At 43.2% G+C, this 25,131-nt stretch overlaps 1 protein-coding gene across 1 annotated transcript in view; it reads right to left on the bottom strand.

Moving 5' to 3' along the window:
* LOC111150699 overlaps positions 1-12,089 on the bottom strand; it is a 79,531-nt gene extending 67,442 nt beyond the window's left edge. Inside the window, 1 exon segment of the mRNA XM_022508243.1 lies at positions 11,991-12,089. Within this exon segment, the coding sequence (XP_022363951.1) occupies positions 11,991-12,089 (99 nt within the window).
* Positions 12,090-25,131: the final 13,042 nt, after the last annotated feature.

Below are 25,131 nucleotides of genomic sequence, written 5' to 3'. Positions count from 1 at the left end.
AAATAAATAAATAAATAAATAAATAAATAAATAAATAAATAAATAAATAAAATCTTTAAAAAAAGAAAAAAAGAAAGAAAGAAAGAAAAGAAAGGGGCTGCCACCTGTAATTTTGGAAGCTCCCGATGTATTAGAAACTTAATAAATGCCAAGATCTGGTTGCAGAAACGGCTGTTCGTTTTTAAACTTTAAGAACGACCTTTAACTCGATGTAATATAGCTGTGCTATTCATGAGATGGTTACTAGGTTTAGAAAACCGTGGTGAGCTTAAGTGTTGTGGAGGTAACTCCTTTTCAGCGCTCGGTGTGTTCTGTCTCCACCCCAGCCCCAGCCCAAATCCCAAGGATCCAGAGCAGGTTTCTCCCAACAGGAACCATGGCTTACTACCTGAGACATCCTCCCAATAAGGAGGTCTAATCCTGGTTTTTAAAAGCTTCCATTTGGGTGCACTTGCATCTTTTATGAGATGTTAGGATATAAAGCTTCTAAACTGCTTTTGTGATAAAAGCTCAATTGGAAATGCACACAAAGAAGATGCTGCGCGGCCCAGAACGGGATGCGAAGAGAATGAGATGTGGCTGGACTTAGAACAGAAACAACCACTTGGACTTTGGGACAATGTTACCAGGTTTTGCAAGTTGTAAAACATCATGCTTGGGAACCAAAAGATTATATGTTCTTGGGTGTTGGGGGAAATAATACATCAGCCTAGGTTTCAGGCAGCGGAAGCAGATGTCTCCTTCCTTAACAGATTTCTAGCATTTGACTCCTAAGATTTGCCAAGTGGGTTTCATTTGCCATATTGAGATGAACTTATGACCTTATAATTACCACCAATATGTATTAGGCTCTTCGAGTATGTCTGCTGGTTTTCATTTAAGCTTGAAAATCCTTGCCTTAGGGCGCCTGGGTGGCTCAGTTGGTTAAGCAACTCTCTCTCTCTCTCTCTCAATCAAATAACTAAATAAAATTTTTTAAAAAGGGGGCGCTGGGTGGCTCAGTGGGTTAAGCCTCTGCCTTGCAGGTCATGGTCTCAGGGTCCTGGGATCGAGTCCCGCATTGGGCTCTCTGCTCAGCAGGGAACCTGCTTCCTCCTTTCTCTCTGCCTGCCTCTCTGCCTACTTGTGATCTCTGTCAAATAAATAAACAAATTTATTTGTTTTGGGGAAAAAAAAAACCAACTAACCTAAAAAAAAAAGAAAGAAAAGAAAATCCCTGCCTTAACTTTGCAGGTCACCTTTTGTCATAGCACTCACCTTTGTGCCTTCTGATGAATGGGTCATTTTACTCACTGCTGCAAGTCAGGCAACCGAGGAGCTAGAAAGAGAGCAGAGACTTCACCTTTATTTAAAAAAATTTTTTTTTAATTTTTTCATTAACATATAGTGTATTATTAGCCCCGGGGTACAGGTCTGTGAATCGCCAGGTTTACACACTTCACAGCACTCACCATAGCACATACCCTCCCCAATGTCCTTAACCCAAACACCCTCTCCCTCCCCCCTCCCCCCAGCAACACTCAGTTTGTTTTGTGAGATTAAGAGTCTCTTATGGTTTATCTCCCTCCCGATCCCATCTTGTTTCATTTATTGCCTTCCTACCCCCCCAAGCCCCCCACATTGCCTCTCAACTTCCTCATATCAGGGAGATCATATGATAGTTGTCTTTCTCTGACTGACTTATCTTGCTCAGAATAATACCTTCTAGTTCCATCCACATTGTCACAAATAGCAAGATTTCATTTCTTTTGATGGCTGCATAGTATTCCTATATATATATATATATATATATATATATATATACACCACATCTTTATCCATTCGTCTGTTGATAGACATCTAGGTTCTTTCCATAGTTTGGCTATTGTAGACATTGCTGCTATAAACATTCATGTGCACGTGCCCCTTCAGATCACTACATTTGTATCTCTAGGGTAAATACCCACGAGTGCGATTGCTGGGTCGTAGGGTAGCTCTATTTTCAACGTTTTGAGGAAACCCCATGCTGTTTTCCAGAGTGGTTGCACCAGTTTGCATTCCCACCAACAGTGTAGGAGGGCTCCCCTTTCTCCGAATCCTCGCCAGCATCTGTCATTTCCTGACTTGTTAATTTTGGCCATTCTGACTGGTGTGAGGTGGTATCTCATTGTGCTTTGGTTTGTATTTCCCTGATGCCGAGTGATGTGAGGCACTTTTTCATGTGTCTGTTGGCCATCTGGATGTCTTCTTTGCAGAAATGTCTGTTCATATCCTCTACCCATTTCTTGATTGGATTATTTGTTTTTTGGGTGTTGAGTTTGATAGTTCTTTATAGATTTTGGATACTAGCCCTTAATCTGATATGTCATTTGCAAATATCTTCTCCCATTCTGTCAGTTGTCTTTTGGTTTTGTTGACTGTTTTTTGCTGTGCAGAAGCTTTTGATCTTGATGAAGACCCAATAGTTCATTTTTGCCCTTGCTTTCCCTGCCTTTGGTGATGTTCCTAGGAAGAAGTTGCTGCAGCTGAAGTCAAAGAGGTTGCTGCCTGGTTCTCCTCAAGGATTTTGATGGATTCCTTTCTCACATTGAGGTCCTTCATCCATTTTGAGTCTATTTTCATGTGTGGTGTAAGGAAATGGTCCAGTTTCATTTTTCTGCATGTGGCTGTCCAATTTTCCCAACACCATTTGTTGAAGAGACTGTCTTTTTTCCATTAGACATTCTTTTCTGCTTTGTCGAAGATTAGTTGACCATAGAGTTGAGGGTCTATTTCTGGGCTCTCTGTTCTGCTCCAGCGATCTATGTGTCTGTTTTTGTGCCAGTACCATACTGTCTTGATGATGACAGCTTTGTAATAGAGCTTGAAGTCCGGAATTGTGATGCCACCAACTCTGGCCTTCTTTTTCAACATTCCTCTGACTATTCAGGGTCTTTTCTGGTTCCATATAAATTTTAGGATTATTTGTTCCATTTCTTTGAAAAAAATGGATGGGATTTTGATAGGGGTTGCATTAACTGTGTGTAGATTGCTTTAGGTAGCATAGACATTTTCACAATATTTGTTCTTCCAATCCATGAGCATGGAACACTTTTCCATTTCTTTGTGTCTTCCTCAATCTCTTTCATGAGTACTTTATAGTTTTCTGAGTATAGATTCTTTGCCTCTTTGGTTAGTTTTATTCCTAGGTATCTTATGGTTGTGGGAGCAATTGTAAATGGGATTGACTCCTTAATTTCTCTTTCTTCTGTCTTATTGTTGATGTATAGAAATGCAACTGACTTCTGAGCATTGATTTTATATCCTGACATTTTACTGAATTCCTGTACAAGTTCTAACAGATGTGGAGTGGAGTCTTTTGGGTTTTCCAATAAAGTATCATATCATCTGCAAAGAGTGATAGTTTGACTTCTTCTTTGCTGATTTGGATGTCTTTAATTTCTTTTTGTTGTCTGATGGCTGAGGCTAGGACTTCTAGTACTATGTTGAATAGCAGTGGTGATAATAGACATCCCTGCCATGTTCCTGACCTTAGCAGAAAAGCTCTCAGTTTTTCTTCATTGAGAATGATATTTGCTGTGGTTTTTTCATAGATGGCTTTGAGGTATGTACCCTCTATCCCTACACTTTGAAGAGTTTTGATCAAGAAAGGATGCTGTACTTTGTCAAATGTTTTTTCAGCATCTATTGAGAGTATCATATGGTTCTTGTTCTTTCTTTTATTAATGTATTGTATCACATTGATTGATTTGCAGATGTTGAACCAAACTTGCAGCCCTGGAATAAATCCCACTTTGTCATGGTGAATAATCCTTTTAATGTACTGTTGGATCTTATTGGCTAGCATTTTGGTGAGAATTTTTGCATCCATGTTCATCAAGGATATTGATCTGTAATTCTCTCTTTTTTAAAAAAATTTTTGTTTTAAGTTTTTTTTTTTTTAATTTATTCACTTGACAGACAGAGACCACAAGCAGGCAGAGAGGCAGGCAGAGAGAGAGAGAGAGAGAGAAGCAGGCTCCCCGCCGAGTAGAGAGCCAATGTGGGGCTCGATCCCAGGCCCCTAGGATCACAACCCGAGCTGAAGGCAGAGGTTTTAACCCACTGAGCCACCCAGGCTCCCCTGTAATTCTCTTTTTTTTTTTTTTTTTTTTTTTTTTTATTTGTCAGAGAGAGAGAGCACGAGCACAGGCAGACAGAGTGGCAGGCAGGGAGAGAGAGAGAGAAGCAGGCTCCCTGCCAAGCAAGGAGCCCGATGTGGGACTCGATCCCAGGACACTGGGATCATGACCTGAGCCGAAGGCAGCCGCCCAACCAACTGAGCCACCCAGGCGTCCCTGTAATTCTCTTTTTTGACGGGATCTTTGGTTTGGGGATCAAGGTAATGCTAGCTTCATAAAATGTGTTTGGAAGTTTCCCTTCCATTTCTATTTTTTGGAACAGTTTCAGGAGAATAGGAATTAATTCTTCATTAAATGTTAGGTAGAATTCCCCTGGTAAGCCGTCTGACCCTGGGCTCTTGTTTGTTGGGAGATTTTTGATGACTGCTTCAATCTCCTCACTGGTTATAGGTCTGTTCAGGTTTTCTATTTCTTCCTGGTTCACTTTTGGTAGTTTATATGTCTCTAGGAATGCATCCACTTCTTCCAGATTGTCAAATTTGCTGGCGTATAGTTGCTCATAATATGTTCTTATAATTATTTGTATTTTTTTGGTGTTGGTTGTAATCTCTCCTCTCTCATTCATGATTTTATTTATTTGGGTCCTTTCTCTTTTCTTTTGGATAAGTCTGGCCAGGGGTTTATCTGTCTTATTAATTCTTTCAAAGAACCAGCTCTTAGTTTCGTTGATTTTTTCTATTGGGTTTTGGTTGTTTGTTTGTTTGTTTGTTTTTTTGGTTTCTATTTCATTGATTTCTGCTCTGACTTTTTATTATTTTTTTATTATTATTTCTCTTTTCCTGCTGGGTTTAGGCTTTCTTTGCTATTCTTTCTCCAGCTCCTTTAGGTATAGGGTTAGGTTGTGTATTTGAGACCTTTCTTGTTTCTTGAGAAAGGCTTGTACTGCTATATATTTTCCTCTCAGGACTGCCTTTGCTGTGTCCCATAGATTTTGAACCACTGTGTTTTCATTATCATTTGTTTCCATGAATTTTCTCAATTCTTCTTAAATTTCCTGGTTGACCCATTCATTCTTTAGAGAGATGGTCTTTAGCCTCCATGTATTTGGGTTCTTTCCAAATTCCCTCTTGTGATTGAGTTCTAGCTTCAGAGCATTGTGGTCTGAAAATATGCAGGGAATGATCCCAATCTTTTGATACTGGTTGAGACATGATTTGTGACCCAAGATGTGATCTATTCTGGAGAATGTTCCATGTGCACTAGAGAAGAATGTGTATTCTGTTGCTTTGGGATGGAATGTTCTGAATATATCTGTGATGGCCATCTGGTCCAGTGTGTCATTTAAGGGCCTTATTTCCTTGTTGATCTTTTGCTTGGATATCTGTCCATTTCAGTGGGGCGGGGTGTTAAAGTCCCCTAATATTATCATATTATTGTCAATATGTTTCTTTGATTTTGTTATTAATTGGTTTATATAGTTAGCTGCTCTCATGTTAGGGCATAGATATTTAAAATTGTTAGATCTTGTTGGACAGACCCTTTGAGTATGATGTTGTGTCCTTCCGCATCTCCTGTTAGAGTCTTTGGCTTAAAATCTAATTGATCTAAGGATTGCCACCCCAGCTTTCTTTGGATGTCCATTAGCATGGTAAATTATTTTCCACCCCCTCACTTTAAATCTGGAGGTGTCTTTGGGTCTAAAATGAGTTTCTTGTAGACAGCATATTGATGGGTTTTGCTTTTTTTATCCATTCTGATACACTGTGTCTTTTGATTGGGGGCATTTAGCCCATTTACATTCAGGGTAACTATTGAGAGATAGGAATTTAGTTCCATTGTATTGCCTGGAAGGTGACTGTTAATGTATATTGTCTCTGTTCCTTTCTGGTCTACTACTTTTAGGCTCTCTCTTTGCTTAGAGGACCCCTTTCAATATTTCCTGTAGAGCTGGTTTGGTGTTTACAAATTCTTTTAGTTTTTGTTTGTCCTGGAAGCTTTTTATCTCTCCTTCTATTTTAAAGGACAGCCTGGCTGGATATAGTATTCTTGGCTGTATGTGTTTTTCTCATTTAGTGCTCTGAATATATCATGCCAGTTCTTTCTGGCCTGCCAGGTCTCTGTGGATAGGTCTGCTGCCAATCTAATATTTTTACCATTGTATGTTACAGACTTCTTGTCCCAAGCTGCTTTCAGGATTTTCTCTTCATCACTAAGACTTGTAAGTTTTACTATTAGGTGACGGGGTGTGGACCTATTCTTATTAATTTTGAGGGGAATTCTCTGCACCTCCTGGATTTTGATGCTTGTTCCCTTTGCCATATTAGGGAAATTCTCTACAATAATTCCCTCCAATATACCTTCTGCTCCCCTCTCTCTTTCTTCTTCTTCTGGAATCCCAATTATTCTAATGTTGTTTTGTCTTATGGTATCACTTATCTCTTGAATTCTCCCCTCATGGTCCAGTAGCTGTTTGTCTCTCTTTTGCTCAGCTTCTTTATTCTCTGTCATTTGGTCTTCTATATCACTAATTCTCTCCTCTGCCTCATTTATCCTAGCAATAAGAGCCTCCATTTTTTATTGTACCTCATTAATAGCTTTTTTGATTTCAGCTTGGTTAGATTTTAGTTCTTTTATTTCTCCAGAAAGGGCTTTTATTTCTCCAGACAGGTTTTCTCTAATATCTCCCATGCCTTTTTTGAGCCCAGCTAGCACCTTGAGAATCGTCATTCTGAACTCTAGATCTGGATATTACCAATGTCCATATTGATTAGGTCCCTGGCCTTCAGTACTGCCTCTTGTTCTTTTGTTTTTTTGTAGTGTGTTTTTCCCCCTTTTCATTTTATCCAGATAAGAATATATGAAGGAGAGAATAAAATACTAAAGGGGTGGCAAAGACCCCAGGAAAATGTGCATTACCCAAATCAGAGAGACCCCAAACCATGGGGGGAAGGGAAGGGGTAAAAATAAGTTAAAAAAAAATTAAAGGGGCACCTGGGTGGCTCAGTGGGTTAAGCCTCTGCCTTCGGCTTGGGTCATGGTCTCAGAGTCCTGGAATTGAGCCCTGCATTGGGCTCTCTGCTCAGCAGGGAGCCTGCTTCTCTCTCTCTCTGCCTACTTGTGATCTCTGTCTGTCAAATAAATAAATAATAAAATCTTTTTTAAAAAAAGAAAGAAAAAAAGAAAAAATATATATATATTAGACTGGTGAGTAGAACAGAGCCACCCACTTAATTTTGGGTGTATTATGGTCTCTTAGAAGAAACTACCTCCCAAAACTTTAAAGAAAGAAAAACTTTTGGGGCGCCTGGGTGGCTCAGTGGGTTAAAGCCTCTGCCTTTGGCTCAGGTCACGATCCCAGGGTCCTGGGATCAAGCCCTGCATTGGGCTCTATGCTCAGCGGGGAGCCTGCTTCCTCCTCTCTCTCTCTCTGCCTGCCTCTCTGCCTACTTGTGATCTCTGTCAAATAAATAAATAAAATCTTTAAAAAAAAAAGAAAGAAAAACTTTTATACACACACACATATATACATATCTATATGTATATATACAAAAATAAGGGTAAACACGATGAAGGGATGGAATATGACTATAAAGATGAAAAAATTTTTTAAAAATTCTAAAAAGGAGTTGATAAGATAAGTTGGTTAGGAAAAGAAAGAAAAAGAAAGTGGAGAGAATTTGCTCAGACTGGAGACTAGAACAAAGCCCTGTGCTAGATTTAGGGTATATTTTGATCTATTAGAAGAAGTTATATCCCAAAACTTTTTTTTAAATTTTTTTTAAAGATTTCATTTATTTATTTGACAGAGAGCACAAGTAGACAGAAAGGCAGGCAGAGAGAGAGGAAGGGAAGCAGACTCCCTGCTGAGCAGAGAGCCCGATGCGGGGCTTGATCCCAGGAGCCTAGGATCATGACCTGAGCCAAAGGCAGAGGCTTTAACCCATTGAGCCACCCAGGCGCCCCCCGACTCAAAACTTTTTAGAAGAAAAAATCCTATGTGTATACAAAAAATAAAGTTAGAGACAATGGGGATGACTGGGTGGCTCAGTCGGTTAAGCAGCTGCCTTCAGCTCAAGTCACGATCCCAGCGTCCTGGGATCAAGTCCCACATCAGGCTCCTTGCTTGGCAGGGAGCCTGCTTCTTCCTCTGCCTCTGCCTGCCACTCTGCTTGCCTGTGCTTGCTCTCTCTCTGACAAATAAATTAATAAATAAATAAATCTTTAAAAAAAAGTTAGATAAAATGAAGGATAAAATATGACTATAATAATGAAGTTCAAAAAGATTTTTTTAATGAAAGGTATTGTTAAGATAAACTAGTTTAAAAACATTAAAAGGGGAAAGAGTAAAAGTTAAAAAAATTAGAATAAGAAAAAATAAAATAAAATTAATTAATTAACTTTGCAAGACTAAAGAATTATGGGGAGAAAGCCATGAATTCCATGCTTTGCCTTCTCCTCCTCTGGAATTCCAATGTTCTCCTTGATAAATGAACTTGGTGTTGGCTGAATTTCTTGCTGATCTTCTGGGGGAGGGGCCTGTTGTAGTGATTCTCAAATGTCTTTGCCCAAAGCAGAATTGCAACACCCTTGCTAGGGGCCAGGCTAAGTAATCTGCTTGGGTTTGCTCTTGGGAGCTTTTATTTTATTTTATTTTATTTTATTTTAAAGATTTTATTTATTTATTTGACAGAGAGAGATCACAAGTAAGCAGAGAGGCAGGCAGAGAGAGAGAGAGAGGGAAGCAGGCTCCCTGCTGAGCAGAGAGCCTGATGCGGGACTTGATCCCAGGACCCTGAGATCATGACACAAGCCGAAGGCAGCGGCTCAACCCACTGAGCCACCCAGGTACCCCTCTTGGAAGCTTTTATTCCCTGAACGTGTTCCATAGAGCTCTGGAGAATGGGAATGAAAATGGCAGCTTCCCAATATCTGGCCCAGAGGAGCTGAGAGCTCTGGGTCCCACTCCTCAGTGCACCCTCAGAGAAAAGTGCTCAATCACTCCCATCTCCCTGTCCTCCAGCCGCACTCCGAGCTCACCCAGCCTGTGACCAAGTGTCTCTGTCTCTGGCACACAGCTCTGCCTGGTGTCTCAAAACCCAGCAGATCCCTGCCACTCCAATCTGTGCATTGTCCTTTGAAACACACATACAAAATTGAATTTTGCATACTATTTATCTATTTTTTTTTTCTGTTGTTCCTTCTGATTTTGGTGTCATAAGAAATCTTGCCCAACCGGAGGTCACAAAGATTTACCACCATGTGTTCATCTAAGAGTACTATAGTTTAAGCTCTTATATTTAGATCTACATTTCATTTTGAGTAAATTTTTGGATCTAGCATAAGAAAGGGTTCCAACCTCATCCTGCAGCTTGTGGCTATCCAATTGCCCCAACACTATTTGTTGAGAAGATCATTATTTCCCTCATTTGAATTGTCTTGGCGCCCTTGTCAAAAATCAATTGACTGGGACACCTGGGTGGCTTAGTTGGTTAAGCGGCTCAGGTCATGATCCCAGGGTCCTGGGATCGAGCCCCACATCAGGCTTCCTGATCAGAATCTGCCTCTCTCTCTCCCTCTGCCTGCTTCTCTGCTTACTTGTGCTCTCTCTCTATCTCTCTGTCAGATAAATAAATAAAATCTTTTAAAAGAAAAGTTAACACTAAATGTAAGGATTTGTCTCTGGACTTTCCATCCTATTCAATTGATTGATATGTCTGTCCTACCACTGAACTGTTATACATACTGCCTTGATTACCGTAGTTTTGTAGTAAATTTTGAAACTGGGAAGTGTGAGTCCTTTGACTTTTTCAAGATTGTTTTTGGCTATTGCTGGTACCTTGTATCTCCATATCAATTTTAGGATTTGCTTATTAATTTATGCAGGAAAAGCATCTGGGATTTTGATGAAGGTTTTGTTGAATCTGTAGATCAATTTGGGAAGTATTACTGTCTTTTTTTTAAATTTTTTTTGTCTTTAAAGATTTTTTATTTATTTATTTATTTGGCAGACAGAGATCACAAGCAGACAGAGAGGCAGGCAGAGAGAGAGAGAGGAGGAAGCAGACTCCCTGGTAAGCAGAGAGCCCGATGCGGGGCTCGATCCCAGGACCCTGGGATCACGACCCGAGCCGAAGGCAGAGGCTTTAACCCACTGAGCCACCCAGGTGCCCCGGAAGTATTACTGTCTTAACAGTGTTAGCTCTTCTGATTCATGAACATGAAATGTCCTCCCATTTATCTAGGTCTTACATTTCTTCAAGCAATGTTTTGTAGTTTTCAAAGTGTAAGTTTTACACTTCCTTTTAAGAAAGATTTTATTTATTTATTTATTTATTTATCTGAGAGAGAGAGAGAGAGAGCACTCAAGGAGGGAGGGGGGCAGAGGGAGAGAATCTCTGGCAGACTCCCTGCCTAGCACAGAGCCCAACATGGGGCTCCATCTCATGACACTGAGATCATGACCTGAGCTGAAATGAAGAGTCAGACACTTAACTGACTGAGCCACCAGGCACTCCTACAGTTCTTTTTTTTTTTTAATTTATTCCTAAGTATTTTTGATCCTTTTGTAAACTGAACTGTGTTCTTATTTTCATTTTCCAATTGTCCATTGAGAGTATACAGAAATATAATTGATATATTTCTATATATATTTATAAATGTATATTTATGAAATATGATATATTTCTCTATATATAATTTAATATAGATAAATAATATATTTCTATATATATGTAACATTTCTATATAGGTAGATAGATAGGTAGATATAACCTAACCATCAGATTGAGGAAATTCCCTTCTATTCCTAGTTTGTCAAGTGTTGTTATCATGAAAATGTTAGACTTTTGTCAAATGCTTTTTCTGTGTCTATTGAGATGATCATGGGTTTTTTCATCCTTTGTTCTGTTGATTTGGTGTATTACAATGATTGAACTTCTGTATTTTGAATCAACCTTGCATTCCTGTGATAAATTCTACTTAGTCATGGTGTATAAGCCTTTTTATTACTGGTGGATTCAGTTTGCTAGTATTTTGTTGATGACTCTCACATCTATATCATAACGAACTTTGATGTGTTGTATTCTTGTAGTATCTTTGACTGGTTTTGATTACTGGGCAAAATCTGACCCTATAGAACAAACTGGGACGTGTTCCCACATCTTCTGTTTTTGGAAGAGTTTATGAAGAATTGGTATTTATTTTTCTTTAACTGTATAGTAATATTCACCAGGGAGGCCAACTAGGTCTGAACTTTATTTTGTGGGAAGTTTCAAAATTGCTAATCTAATCCCTTTTTATAGGATCTTCCAGTTTCTTTTTTGAATGTTATTTCATTATGGTTTTTATTCCTTCATCTGTGTAATCATTTAAAATATTGTTTTATAGTCTCTCCCAGATAGTTCTGTGTAGTTTCTGTTTACTGATTTTCTTTTGTCTGGTTTGGTTATTTATCATTTCATCTAGCCACGATTGTGTTTACTAATTCTCTATCATGGTAAATCACAACATTTCCTTATCTGTTTTGGGAATTTGTTGTTGTTGTTTAAGGTTTATTGAAGATATCACAGCACAGCAGGAAGATTCAAATGATTCTCCATGGTATTTTGCAATTCATCCCAGCTGTAGACAGCATGACCTGCGGGTTGCCAGACTGTCCAAATCCAAGAGTTTCAACATTTCCTTAGTGTCAGAATCAACTTCAGTGATTTCCTGATCCAGGATGGAGACCTCAGCAACATTATCATCTTTCCTTTCTCTCTCCTTCTGCTGCAGATTGATGGAGATATCACTCACTGGGCCCCTCTCACTCCACTTTGTCAGATGTGTGGCATAGCCTGTGATCTTGCTTCAGAAATTCTTGCTGGGAATAATGGCAATCTCCTCACACACCTGGTTGTTGGTGTGGGAGTCATTGTCTAGGTACATGTAATATTTCTCAGTGGTGACCCAGGCTGCCTTTTTCATGGTTTTGGTGTGAATGGAGCCCATGTTGGTGGCTCTGGTAATTATCACGAGGTCATCTTTAGTGGTGATCCACTTTGTCTACAAAACCCTCACGTGGTCTGGGTTATAAAGTGTTCCTCCAGACAAGCTTTACATCTGTTTCTGCCAGGCACTCCAAAAAGATCACCAAGGGTGGGGCACCTGGGTGGCTCAGTTGGTTAAGCATCTGACTCTTGATCTCAGGACAGGTCTTGATCCTGGGGCCCTGAGTTCAGACCGCACATTGGGCTCCACACGAGGTGGAGAGCTTACTTTAAAAAAAAAAAAAAAAAAAAAAGATTACCAAGGAAGAGTATAAAATTCAGACTTTGCTCCTGCCCCATGTCACAGGCTTGGTAGGTTAATTTCTCTTAGGATGGTTTTTTTTTTCTACTAAACACCTCAGTGAAGCCAAATTCCTCTGTCCCCCTACCCAAAAGTACTTTCTAGTGCCCCCTAACTGGCATGCAGTCTCCTAGGGTCTCACCAGTGTGAATAGGTCTTAGTGTCTACTCTCCATCTTGTACAGGTCACAAGTCCTTATACAAGCAGGACTTAAAACATGAAAACTCTGACCATTGGGGCGCATCTCCAGCTCCAACACTCCAAACCCCACACCCAATGGCTGCCATATCCTCTGTCCCAGGGGCTTGATTTGCTTCCCTTTGTGTTATTGATGTTTGGTGTTTCCTTTATTTTCCCCCCAAACTCAGCTGCGTGTTAAAATATTTTTGTTACATTTTATATGTAATTTTGAATATTTATAATTGGGTGAAAGGGACTTTGTAGCCACTTGTAGCTACATCCATGTAGCTGCTTATGGAGCGATAAGCACAGGGCTAGGAGACAGAGGATCACGTTCCAGTTTGCCTCTATCAGTATGGAGGATTAGGCGCGGCATTTTCCACTTCTTGGTCTCAGCCTGTTCACCTCCAGAATAGGGTGGTTGATCTTCAGGTTACTGTCAGTTCTAAAATTGTCTGATTTTTTTTTTCAAACTTCTGTCCACAGCGCTTACTCTGAAGTCTTATTCTCTAGGCACAGATTGGCTTCTGTGAGGAGAGGCTGTTTGCCAGAGGCCAAGATAACCTGAACAGTCTTTACTTTTCCAAGAGCAGAAAGGGAGAAACACTTGTCTGTTGTCCTGAAAATCCCTCAGTGATTTGGCTTCATGGGGGAAATGGCTGCATTTGTGGGAGTGGATAAGCCTGGCCTGCCTTCATTGTCCCTTTTATTTTTTTCCATGGGATAACATCAGCAGAGAAAATTCCAAACTTCCTTTTCCTAAGCAGCTTTGTTTTCTGTATTTAATGAATACCAAACATCAACCATGTCTGCAAATTTCCTCTTTGTAAGTAAGACTTAAATTCTTGCCCCATGTGCCCAATATTTCATCTCGATATGATAAGCGCAATACGTTCTGGAACAATTTTACCTTGAGTTGGGGTTTTTTTCTGGAAGGACAGACTTGGGGAAATACATTTTGAAGGGCTTTTATAGAAATCTATGGAGCCAGATAGACAATTCTCACACCCTTCCCTGTGGCAGCAGCAAAGCCAGAACACTGGATTGTCAAGTAATTCCCCAGAGTGAATAGCAGAGGGTGCTGAGAGGGTGGAATGTACTGGAATATTCTTTTCCACTATGACAATTTGTCTTTCAACACTTTAGTTCTCTTTCCGAGAGAGCAAAGGCCTGTCTCTGATGAACTTTTTCATCTGTACCTCCACCTTACTATGCACCCACGTTTGTGTCCACGGACCTGCCAGGTGCCACCTCACCAGATGGGCCCCTTCAAGCTTGGACCCAGGCATATCTAGTGAATTTGTTTCCAGAATAGCTCAGACCATCTGTTACCTTTCTAACATTGTCCCTCCACTCTGAGTCTGAGTTTTCATAGATCTAGGAGAGCAATAAATGAAGAGAGAAATGCAACCGTTTCACTAAAAGGGGAAGTAGTAGCCCCAAGGATCTTGAAATTCACCATAAAATGAAAATTTCTATTAGGCAAATGCGTGCAATTATAAATAATTGGGCAAAAACCTTGACTAGTAATTTATGTGTTCTTTAAAAATGTCCCTCACATTGACATTGACCAAGAAGCAAAAGAAGGCTGAAGAATCAATGGGAACTCTGCTGAGTCCAAAAGGCAGATTTTGCTATGTAAGCCAGTTTGTAATGTCCCATTAATCTGATCGCTATAAAACTTTAAGCATGTGTTTGGCTATGATGTCAGGCAGTACTCTGGGCCCAGAAGTAGAAGTCACAAATTCATGGTGGAAAGAGCATCACCGTTTTAATACTCTCAAAGGATGCACTCATCAATTAAAAGCATGCATTTATTATTTGCATTATTTGTTGTTTTTAGAGATCTTTAAAGTCTGCAGTCACTATAGCCTTGGTAAAGGAACAAGCAGGCATACGATGTCAGATACTCAATGTCCCTTTTCTGTTATAGGGTGTGGAGAGCAAGAAACTTGAATTTCTGGTCTCCCTTGCAATTAGAAGTGACAAAAGAGACACCATCCTCACCAAAGAGACAAAGTAAATAAAGTTCTGCTGAGAAGGTAAAGCAAAGTAGTTAGGGTTCGGACAATTGTTTGTTTAAACCCCACCCCCATAACTTCCTAAAAAGAAGATGGTCATGTCCATGCAAGAAGTGGCCGCCATCTTGCAAGCTCCAAGCACCAAGACTGATGCCAAAGAATTGAGAGGTGTATGGAAAGAGAGAGCGAATGGGACCCCAACCACGTGAGCACTGGAGTTTTCTGTTCTTTGCGGCAGAAAGCATTCCTAAGTGACATATATTTTAATTAAAATCTGGGAAAATTTGTGATTGTGTTTATGTCAACGTATACAAAACATGATGAACCTTCGAATGAAAAATCCAAAAAGTGAGAAAACACATTTTGAAACTTTTAAAACATTTAAATGTCTTCATTTCAGAGATGACCATATTTTACAGATAAAACGAAAAGATCTATGGATTGCCACATAAAAATGTGATTATGGAGAACCAGAGTGGGGAATGTTATTAAAATTGGGACTCTCCTAGAAAATCCTAGAAAATTGTCTGTTGAGTTTATATCCTTAAGCCACTTTTTAAAAGCACTTTTATTTTACTTTAATCAGAGAATTTAATTTTACACCCACTTTCCAAGAAATACGTTTCTGAATCATTTTTCAAAGTATGCAAATAAAAGTCTTGTAGAGATAAATCATCTACTTTGCTTTTGAGTCAGTCATTGTTCCCACAAAACAACAATGACAATATTCCCAGAGGACACAAAAATGAAAGTATTCATGCATTATTATTAGCTAAAAAAGATAATCCACCTCTTGGCCTATAATTGAGCTCATAAGTCTCGGAAGATTTCCCCTATATCAATGGCTTTCTTCCAAACATGAAAGGAGATGAGATTTTGGTGCAAAGTGTCATTGGAAGCTCCTTGGGGGGTAAAACATTTGCATCTTTGCTATGAAGCAGGCCCATTATCTGGGTGTCTGCATTTCCTCCTGTTCTGATTGAGCTAGCTGTTGGGTTCTTGAGTAGACTCAAGTGTAGACTCAATGCCTCTTCCTGTAGAAATAGCTGCTGGGAAAGAGGAGCCATATTTGTGCCTTGTGGTGTTCCCAGGCCCTTGGAAGCCTGACCTTGGCATTGGAGTAGCCCTGGGCTCCTGGGGCCTGTCCCTACTGCAATGTGCTGACTCAGGTGTCCTGCTGGCATTGCAGTGGGACAGGGTGTGATGACAGTGTGGTGGGAAGGTTAGCTTCTAGTCTTCGTGATAATGGTCCCTGTGTGACTCGGAGGCAGTCATGCTGTGTCCCTGGCCCTGTGTGTCCTAATCAATAGGAGTGGGTGGGTAGACAGTATTCCACATGACCCTGAGGGTGGTGAGGGCCATGCTTTCCCCAGCGGCCCTTCTCCAGAGATGTGGCTACCCGGCCAGGCTCCCCATCCGAATATACAGGAGGGAGAAGCAGTGGTGTAGACCAGGCAGTCGCCCTGCTCTGGGGCCCCTGGCCAGGAGGAGGCTGGGCAGGGCTAAAGCTGCCTTACCAGTGGCTGAGGGAAGGTCCCCGGTCCCTATTCTGGGACTGTAGCATGCCCACTCCGTCCCCTTCACAGCTGCCTTTGATCTCCAGATCATTCCATTTCACTGTCAACAGATTGCAGTTCACCCTGAGATCAGCTGACCTGCTTTTCGCCCCCAGCTCTGGCTCTGAGCCTGGCTGTAAAGTCATATGGAATTTCCACACCCCTCATGGGCAAGCACATCTCAAGTTTTGTTATTATTATTATTATTATTATTATTATTATTACTTTTTGAAGGTGAACCCTTCTTGGTTTGACTTTTTGACTTTTAGCAGTGTGACAGTCGAGAGGGTGACCAGCCACAGACGGGCCAGGTGACCAGGCTGAAACTATGCTGGGCTTCCCTGGGACTCCCAAGCCGCTCTTTGCAGAAAACCACCTTGGAGGAAGCTATACCAGCTGCTGGAATTTGGGCCCACACCCCAATCTCCGATCTCAGTTTCCTGGTTCTTTCCAACCTAGTTTGGCCCACCTTTCTGTGGCCGGCCCCTCAAACCCCCTCCACCCCCGACTTTTTTTTTTTTTTTTTAAAGATTTTATTTATTTATGAGAGAGAGAGAGAGAGAGAGAGAGAGAGAGAGCATGAGCACAGGCAGACAGAGTGGTAGGCAGAGGCAGAGAGAGAAGCAAGTTCCCCGCTGAGCAAGGAGCCCGATGTGGGACTCGATCCCAGGACGCTGGGATCATGACCTGAGCCGAAGGCAGCCGCTTAACCAACTGAGCCACCCAGGCGTCCCCACCCCCGACTTTTGAAGTCATTGCTATTGGCCTGGCTTTGCTGCTCCTGCTGCCAGACAGAAAGCAAACCCTTCTGTGTCTTGTTTGCTGTGTGTCTTTGGGCAAGACATGTCACCCCACTGAGTCTTTGCCCCCCCCATCTGAGAAATGGGAATGAGCTACTGGGAGCTCTAGATACATTGGCGTGGACAGAGGTCGCTGTAGGCTGCTGAGACCCCCCTTCATTGACGCTCCTTATGTCAGATGCTACCTCTCACCTGTAGGGTCTCACTCCAGCTTAGCTCCCCAATGACTGGGGCCTTCCTGGGAGCCAGAGTCTTGCCTGTTCGGTGGGTCAAGGCATGACTCACCTTGACCAGCAGCTCACCCCTGAGTCACATCGATCAGGAACCTGGGGGGGATGTGACGTCATGAGTAAACACAAACAGATACAGAGGCAGCTCTGTTTGCCTTGGAGATAAATGCCCCTACCCTAGTTGGGCCTCTGTGGACAAGGGGAAGGACACCAAGCCCAGAAGGGCTCACTCTGGGGCATGGCGTGTCTGTGGAGGCACGGAGAATCTCAGGGTGGGGAAAGGTCCCCAGGGGTCATCCTGTCACTTTGCTACTGTAAAGCATTTACTTCCAGTAAAGTTTGTTGGGTTTTTTGTTGTTGTTGTTTGTTTGTTTGTTTGTTTTTTCCAAAGTCCAAGCAGAGAAACTCCTGACATTCTGCTCTCGTCCATACCTGTCTCAGCCAAAAGATGGTGGGCATCTTGAGGGCAGGCTTGGCCCCTAGCTCGGTGCCTGCCTCCATCACTGAGAATTTAAATCAATCTCCTTCCCTGTCGAGAGGATGAGCTCCCATTGGGACTGGAATTTGCCATTTCCTTCAGGGTCACGTGATTCTTGGTTATGGGGTGCCCCTGGTCCCCAGGCTCTGCCTCAGCTGGTCACCCGGCTAGTATAGCAGGGACCCTTCATTCCTCGGGGGTTCCCCTAAGACCAGGCTGTCACTGCACAGGATCCATGACACGTCTGGTGAGCACTTCTGGGCCTGGAGATGGGTACAAAGATGGGGAAAAGCGATCCTGTTATCTATATTTGAGCATTTCCTATTTTGTTCATCGCGGATTTTTTTTTTTTTTTTTTTTGCATTCGACTTTCTAAAACATGGCACGAGGATAACTTCACTACGAAATTGTTCCACATTCCCTTAAATATTGTGCCGGGTCCATTTCCTTCCTTGCTTTATGTGCGCAGCGCCGTGTTTGTGAACCAGACAGATACAGACGGACAGAAGGATTGTCCCAGGGCGCCCAGCCCTGCAGTTCCGCTCTCCCCTTCAGGGAAGGCCTCTCTTGCTCTACAGTTTGCACAGACATGGAGCCCCTTCAACCTTCCTGATGCCAGCTGCGGCCTGCGATCCTGCGGGCCAAATGCGTGCAGGCAGCCGGGCCTGCCCGCCGTGTCCACTAGATGGCGCTCAGGCTGCGCAGGCTGTGCAGGTGAGCGCGGCTCGGCCTCCTGGGGCTGGGATTCCCTGAGTCGCCTGCCACCGTGGAGAGCACCTGCTCTGTTGATCTCCACCGCAAGCCTAACGCATAGGGGAGGATACTGAGGCCGGGAGGCGAAATGACTCACCTCCTAGCCCTTAGTTCCTAATTACTATCAGCCGTGGCCGGGGTGTGGGGGGGGGGGGGGGGAGGGGTGTCTGGCATTCTACCTGACACACCCCAACTTCTCCTCTTCCTGCCTCAGTAGCTCTTGATCTGTTTTAGAGGCATCTTTTAACAACCTGGTGAAAGCTCTAGGGACCCTCCTGGGAAAAGATTTGAAAGTAGTTTCATAAGCTTCGAGAAGAGCGCAGAAATAGATTAAGAGCCTCTTTCCTATGTGTTTGCGGTAGGTGTGGCTGATTAGGGGTTTATAATTAATTCCTCACTTTTGGTTTCTGATACAAATCTAACCATGTATGCCACCCATTCATTCAAGAGCACCTACTATGTGCCAGGCTCTGTTCTAGGTGCCTTTATTGAGCTTCTGTTCTAGAGGGGGAGGGGACAAGGTAAACGCTGACAAAATTGTCATAGCCATTGTTGTCATTCTCTCAATGGTTCCAGTTCTCCTTGGCCCGGGCAGTTGGATTTTACTCCCTGGCCTTCTTAAGGTTGAGTGAAACCGTGTGGCCAGTTCTGGCGAATTAATTGTGAGAGGTGGTGTGTTATTCTGGGCCAGAACATTTGACGGTGGGTGTGAGACTCTTCAAAGCTTTCCTTCTGCCTCCCTAACATGGCAACTGGAAACATTTCGCACTGAGGCTGCACACTCAGCCCAGATCCCCAAGACGTGCAGGCTGAGTGAGAAATCAACATTTGTTTTTCTAAGTCATTGAGATTTGGGGGGTGTTTGTTGCCACAGCATGACCTCATCTATTCTGATACAATGATTAAAAAAAAAAAAGAAGAAGAAATGTAATTACATTGGTGGCCGGAAGGAGATCAGAGCCATGGGGAAAAGAAAAAATTGTGTAGGATAAGTGCTATTGGAAGGTGGGGGGGGGGGTGACAAATGAGGTGGGATCCATTGAGAAAGTGGTCTTGGAGAAGGAAGCAAGCCATGCAGGTATCTACAGAGAAGAGTGTCCTGGGCAGAGGGAATGGCCAGGACAAAGGCTGGAGGCATGTCTGATGGCCTCAAGGGGCAGCGACAGGTTAATGTGATTGAGACAGACTTTGAGGAAGGGTCTGTGAAGTAACAGAGCATCATTACATGGGCCCCTGTGGCCATGGAAGGATGTTGCCATTTTCTATGAGTGAAAGGGGAACCTTTGTAGGGTGTGAGCTCAAACACAACATGACATGATTCACATTTTCAAAGAATCAATCCAGCCTTTGGGCTGAGACCATACTGTGAGTGGGGGTGGGGCAGGATGGAAGCGGGGAAGCCTATTATAAGGCTACTGTGTATTGTAGGGGAGCGTTCCTGGTGGCTCATGTGGTCAGTGAGAAGTGGTCAGATGACAGATCCTAGACATAGTTTGAAGACGGAGCTAGATTTCTTGATAGATTGGATGAGGGATGGGAGGGATTCAGGGCTTTGGCATCATCAAATAGGAGGACAGAATTGCTATCAGCTAAGGGTGGGGGAGGTTGTGGATGGAGGAGGTCTTTAGGGGAAGAGGAGGAGTTTGGCCATGTGAAGTTTAAAATGTCCATTAGACCCTAACTGAGGATGTGGGAGGAGCACTGAACGTATGAACTGGGAGCTGGGAAAGTACAAACTTGAGAAGAGTTGATGGAAAGATGATATCAACAGTTTAAGAACTTAAAACACTTCGGCTGGTTATAAAGAGAAACTTTTACATGCACCTTTATCTATATACACAGGGCTGATTCTAAAGACTTCAGATGAAAATTATGGATGATGAGGGTAGCTTATGTTTGATGGTGTCAGAAGAATTTGTTCTCTGTGCTTTAGGAATGTCAAGGGCAGGATCCATTACACCATGCAATGCTCCCTCCATCCCTTCATCTTTTTCTTTTGGAAAATTTTAAAAGATTTTGTCAGAGAGTGCACAGGAACACAAGCAGGGAGAGTGGCAGGCAGAGGGAGAAGCAGGCTCCTTGCTGAGCAGGGAGCCCAACACGGGACTCAATCCTGGTACCCTGGGATCATGACCTGAGCTGAAGGCAGACACTTAACTGACTGAGCCACCCAGGCATCCCCCTTCATCTTTTTCTAAATCCTGGGAAAAGCTCTGCTTTCCCTGAGGAAATGAATATGCTTTCTCCTTCCCCAAAATGAAAATCATGAAAAAAGTGTGTGTCTCTTTTCACTTTAGCTGCCAGGGAGCTCAAAGTCAAATTAGAAACTCAGCTGTAACACATTATAACCACTTGGGTCTATAGGATCTGCATATTTGTGTTTTTACTTTCTCCCATCTTGACTTCCTACTTTTAATTCCCAGTCTTAGTTTTAAAATTTTTACCTTATACATGTTCTTGCTAGAATTGTCTCACATCTCTATGGAATGAGGGGGAGTATAAAAAAAAAAAAAAAAGAAAGAGGCATAATTGAATAAAGTTGCTTTTTATTAACAATACAAAATCATTTATAAGTAAAAAAGATATTGAAAATGTGTCTCTAAAGTAGTTTTCTATGTGCAGTCATATATTCCAGCTGACTTTCATTATAAAATTGAAAATGTGTTCCTTAAGGAAAAAGGACACTAGTCCTGAAATGTTATAAGAATCACTTTAAAATTGCAGCAAATAGATAAATTCACATATTTTAAAGCAAACAAGCAAGTTATTGCAAGATACTGAGAATAATATGCAAAAGAGGTAAAATACAAATGCAAAAGAACTGGAGTTGTTTTTATGTTTCTGTCCAATGGTTAAAAGTTGCAAGGGAAGGATGTGAGTTTTCCTAAGAGGACATGCTGTTCTGTGACACTGCACAGCCCGTTTTTTCTGGAATCTGCTAGCCCGTATTTTCTGGAATCTGCTGAAGTGGTGCTTCTCAGATTTTGGTCCGCCTCCTATACCTTCACCTCCTTATAAGCACCTGTCTTATTAGCCTGTCAATATTGCTTCTTCAATTCTTTTTCTAAGCTCACACTTATTTAAAGAGATTTAAATAATTTGCTAGCGGCATACAATCATGGGTCTCCTACTTTCTTAAGGCCCATTAAAATCAATTCATAAACATGAGACTTAAAAATTACATGGTGTGGCGTGCCTGGGTGGTGCAGTCATTTAGGCATCCGACTCGGTTTTGGCTCGGGTGGTGATCTCAGAGTTGGGAGATGGAGCCCGGTGTCCAACTCCGTGCTCAGTGGCGAGTCTGCTCGCCAATCTCTGAGAGAGATTCTCTCTCTCCCTCTGCCCCGCCCCCCAATTCGAGCTCTTTCTCTCTAAAATAAATAAATCTTTAAAAAGATTTTAAGCACCTCTTCCAGTCCCAAGGCCCAGGTGGCATGCGGGGCTCTGTCGTAGAGGGTAGCTCCATCCAGGGCTGCTCCCAGCCTTTGGAAGCGGCCATGGGTCTTCAAACAACTCAGTAACTTCAGCTGAAGGGAACAGGGGCCTGGTATCAGCTGGGGTTCTCATAAAAATGACTCAGCCAGGAGAGAAGACTCCTCCCAATTCAAGAGAAAATGAGTTGAGGTGGGGACGCTCTTGCTGAAACACACACAAGGAGGTCCTGACTGTGATGGCTGAATACGGACCTTGAGGAAGATTTTGAGGAAGCTGGCTAGGGGTGAGGACACCCCACTGTAATGTGGCCACCATCAGCATCCGTGCATCTCCAGTTCTGAGTTGTTACAGAGCTCACCCATGTTGGCTCACTGTAGAAACGCATCCTGCATTCTGACTGTAAGTCTTAGAGCTGGCTTTTAGAGCATGGGCTCTCCCCTGTGGTTGCTGGGCCAGCAGCATAAGCGCTACCTGGGAACTTGTTAGAAATCAGATTCTAGTGCGGGCACCTGAATGGTTCAGTTGGTTACGGGTCCAACTCTTGATTTTGGCTTAGGTCATGATCTCAGGGTTGTGGGATCGAGCCCCGCATTAGGCTCCATGCTGAGCATGGGGCCTGCTTGGGATTCTTTCTCCTTCTTCCTCTCCCTCTTCCCCCAACCCTGTGCTCATGTGCATGCTCGCTCTCAAATTAAAAAAAAAAAAAAATCATGAGCACTGGGTGTTATACGCAAACAATGAATCATGGAACACTACATCAAAAACTAATAATATACTCTATGGTGACTAACATAACATAATAATAAAAAAGAAAAAAAAACATGTATTTCTCACAGGATTGATGCTCCAAAATAAAATTTAAACCATAAAGAAAATAAAAAACCAGATTCTTGAGCCGCATCCTGGATCAATGAGGTCTCCCCAGCCCTCCAGGGATTCTGAAGCGTGCTGAAGTTTGAGAACCACTATTCTAGAATGGTGCCACATTTTTGTACAGTAAACAGAAGGCAATCAGCAAGAAGATCTGAGTTCTAGTCCACATCTATAGCCAATTAACTGTCACATGATGCCGAAAAAAAAAAATCACCCTGAGCCTCAGTTTCCCCATCTGTAATGTGAGGAAGAGGTTCCCAGCCCTGCTGGCAGTAGGATCACCTGAGCTGCCTTTTAAATTCCAATGCTACTGTACCAAAAAGTCCATACCGAATAATTCTATTAATATTAGGTTCTAGAACAGGCAAAACTGATCTATGATGGGAAAAATCACAACATGCCTGGGGCAGAGGACTGGTGGGTTCACTGGGAAGAGGCAGGAGGGGCCTTTCTGGGGTGATACTGTTCTGTCTGGTACTGTTCTGTCTTGATGAGAATAGGGGGTACAGAGGTGTATGCATTTGTCAAAATCTATTGCATGGTACACTTAAGATGGTACATTTTCTGCATATTTTGCCTCAAAGGGGAGAAAAGGATTGTAAACAAATATTGGACTCTAAATAATATTTGTGCTGAAGTATTTATGAAATGCACTGACGTTACAACTCATTTTGAAATCCATCAAAAAGTAAGATGACTTGCCGGATGGATAGAGGAATGGAGGGTCAGTGAAATTCTTTGAATTTTTCATTAGGTTTTTAAATACATATTTATAATAAAATGTTGGAGGAAAATTCTGATGCTGGTGCCCACACTCACATCTATTAAACCAGGATCTTTCCTAAGTTAAAAATTCTGCCATTGGAGGGAGATACATTCCTTTCTCAAGGGTGACAGGTTCTAAGCCACCATGGTGTATGTATAGATACACCAGGGAGATGAGACACATCGGGAGATTGCTGGGTTTTATTCCTAACTATGAATTTATTGGGGTGGCATCTTCCCACGGGTAACAATAAAGAGAAAGGAATGGGTTGTGCACCTGGGCTTGGTTGTTGTTAGAACTGCCCCAGTCCCTCAGGGGCAGGCACTTGGCGCCCGGTGGCCACCAGATCTCCAGATTCAAGTTTGGGGACGCTCTCTGTAGAACTTCTTATCTCAGCCACCAGGGGGAGCGCTCACCCCAGCAGTTGCCTGAAGCTCCTGCAATGTTCAAACCCAGGCTCGGCTTGATTGTGCGTCCCTCTCAGGATCCTGCAGAGCCATTCCCGCAGTGCTCCGTTTCCCCTCTTATTTCGGTCACCTGCAAAGGACCAAGCGCCATAGACCCTCCTTCCAGATCTGCGCATTCTCTAATCTGACTCAGTGCACCTCCTTACCCCTATCCTTCTCACCTTCCCAAGACGGCTGATGGCATCCTCTGCAGCCGGCAAACTCCCCAAGCTTCAGCCTCCGCCTCTTCTGAGAAGCTTCTCCTGGTTCACCGCCTCACCTGCTGCCTTCGGCGGGGGCTGGGGGTCTTTCTTCTCTGACGCTCCACCAAGCCCCAAGTCTAAGGTGGGCTCAGCCTCTTCCATGCTTGCCAAGGCTGCTTCTAAGACATTTCTCTTCCCTTCTCATTCAAGACCCAGCCACATCACCCGCTGTCAGTCCCAGTGGGGGCCAGCCCGCTGGTCTCGGGGTCACCGAAGACTGCCTCTGCAGTTTCCTCCAGCTCCACTTGTCCCCTTCTCAATGACCCCACAGTTGGCCCTATTCCTCCCTGGCCTCCTGCTACCTTGTCTTGCTCACCTCAAAGGATCTCGGCCAATGCTGGCCCCCTCGCCCCTTCCTGCAGCCCTGGGACCCTGCCCACGTGGGGGGGGGGGGTGGAGGGCGGGGAGGGAGACTTCTTGCACCCTCACCTGCTCCCGCACTCCACCAGCCCATCCACAGCTCCCTTGACTGGACTCCCTCTGCCTCTATATGATCACCGCCCTCCTCCCTCTCCCCCCTGTGGCTGACACCCACAGGCTCCCTCTCCCCTCCTGCGCCCACTTCCCCTCCTAGGGCGGCTGGCATCCCAGGGGATAGCTCTTGATCTGGACACAGCTTCCACTTTAAATTCATGCTCACTGACCTAGGGCTGCTGCGGGCAGCCCCACTGCTGGCTCCCACTCTCTGCTTGTCTGACTTCGTACCTCCTCTCCTCATCTCCTGGAGCCGCCCTCGCTCCCACCCTCCCACCCTTCTGCTCCGAGGAGCCCATCTGACTTGGTGGAGAAATTCGAAGCCAGCAGAGTGAGCTCTCTGTCTTACTACCTCCTTCTGAACCTCTCTGCATTCCTGCTATCAAGGCGGAAGAATCCTGGAAGAATCATGCTTTCTCCCTAGGAAG

The sequence above is a fragment of the Enhydra lutris genome, unplaced genomic scaffold (genome assembly GCF_002288905.1).
Source record: "Enhydra lutris kenyoni isolate GAN:26980312 unplaced genomic scaffold, ASM228890v2 scaffoldscaffold24, whole genome shotgun sequence".
NCBI lineage: Eukaryota > Metazoa > Chordata > Mammalia > Carnivora > Mustelidae > Enhydra > Enhydra lutris.
This window is presented reverse-complemented; position numbering and strand designations above follow the sequence as displayed.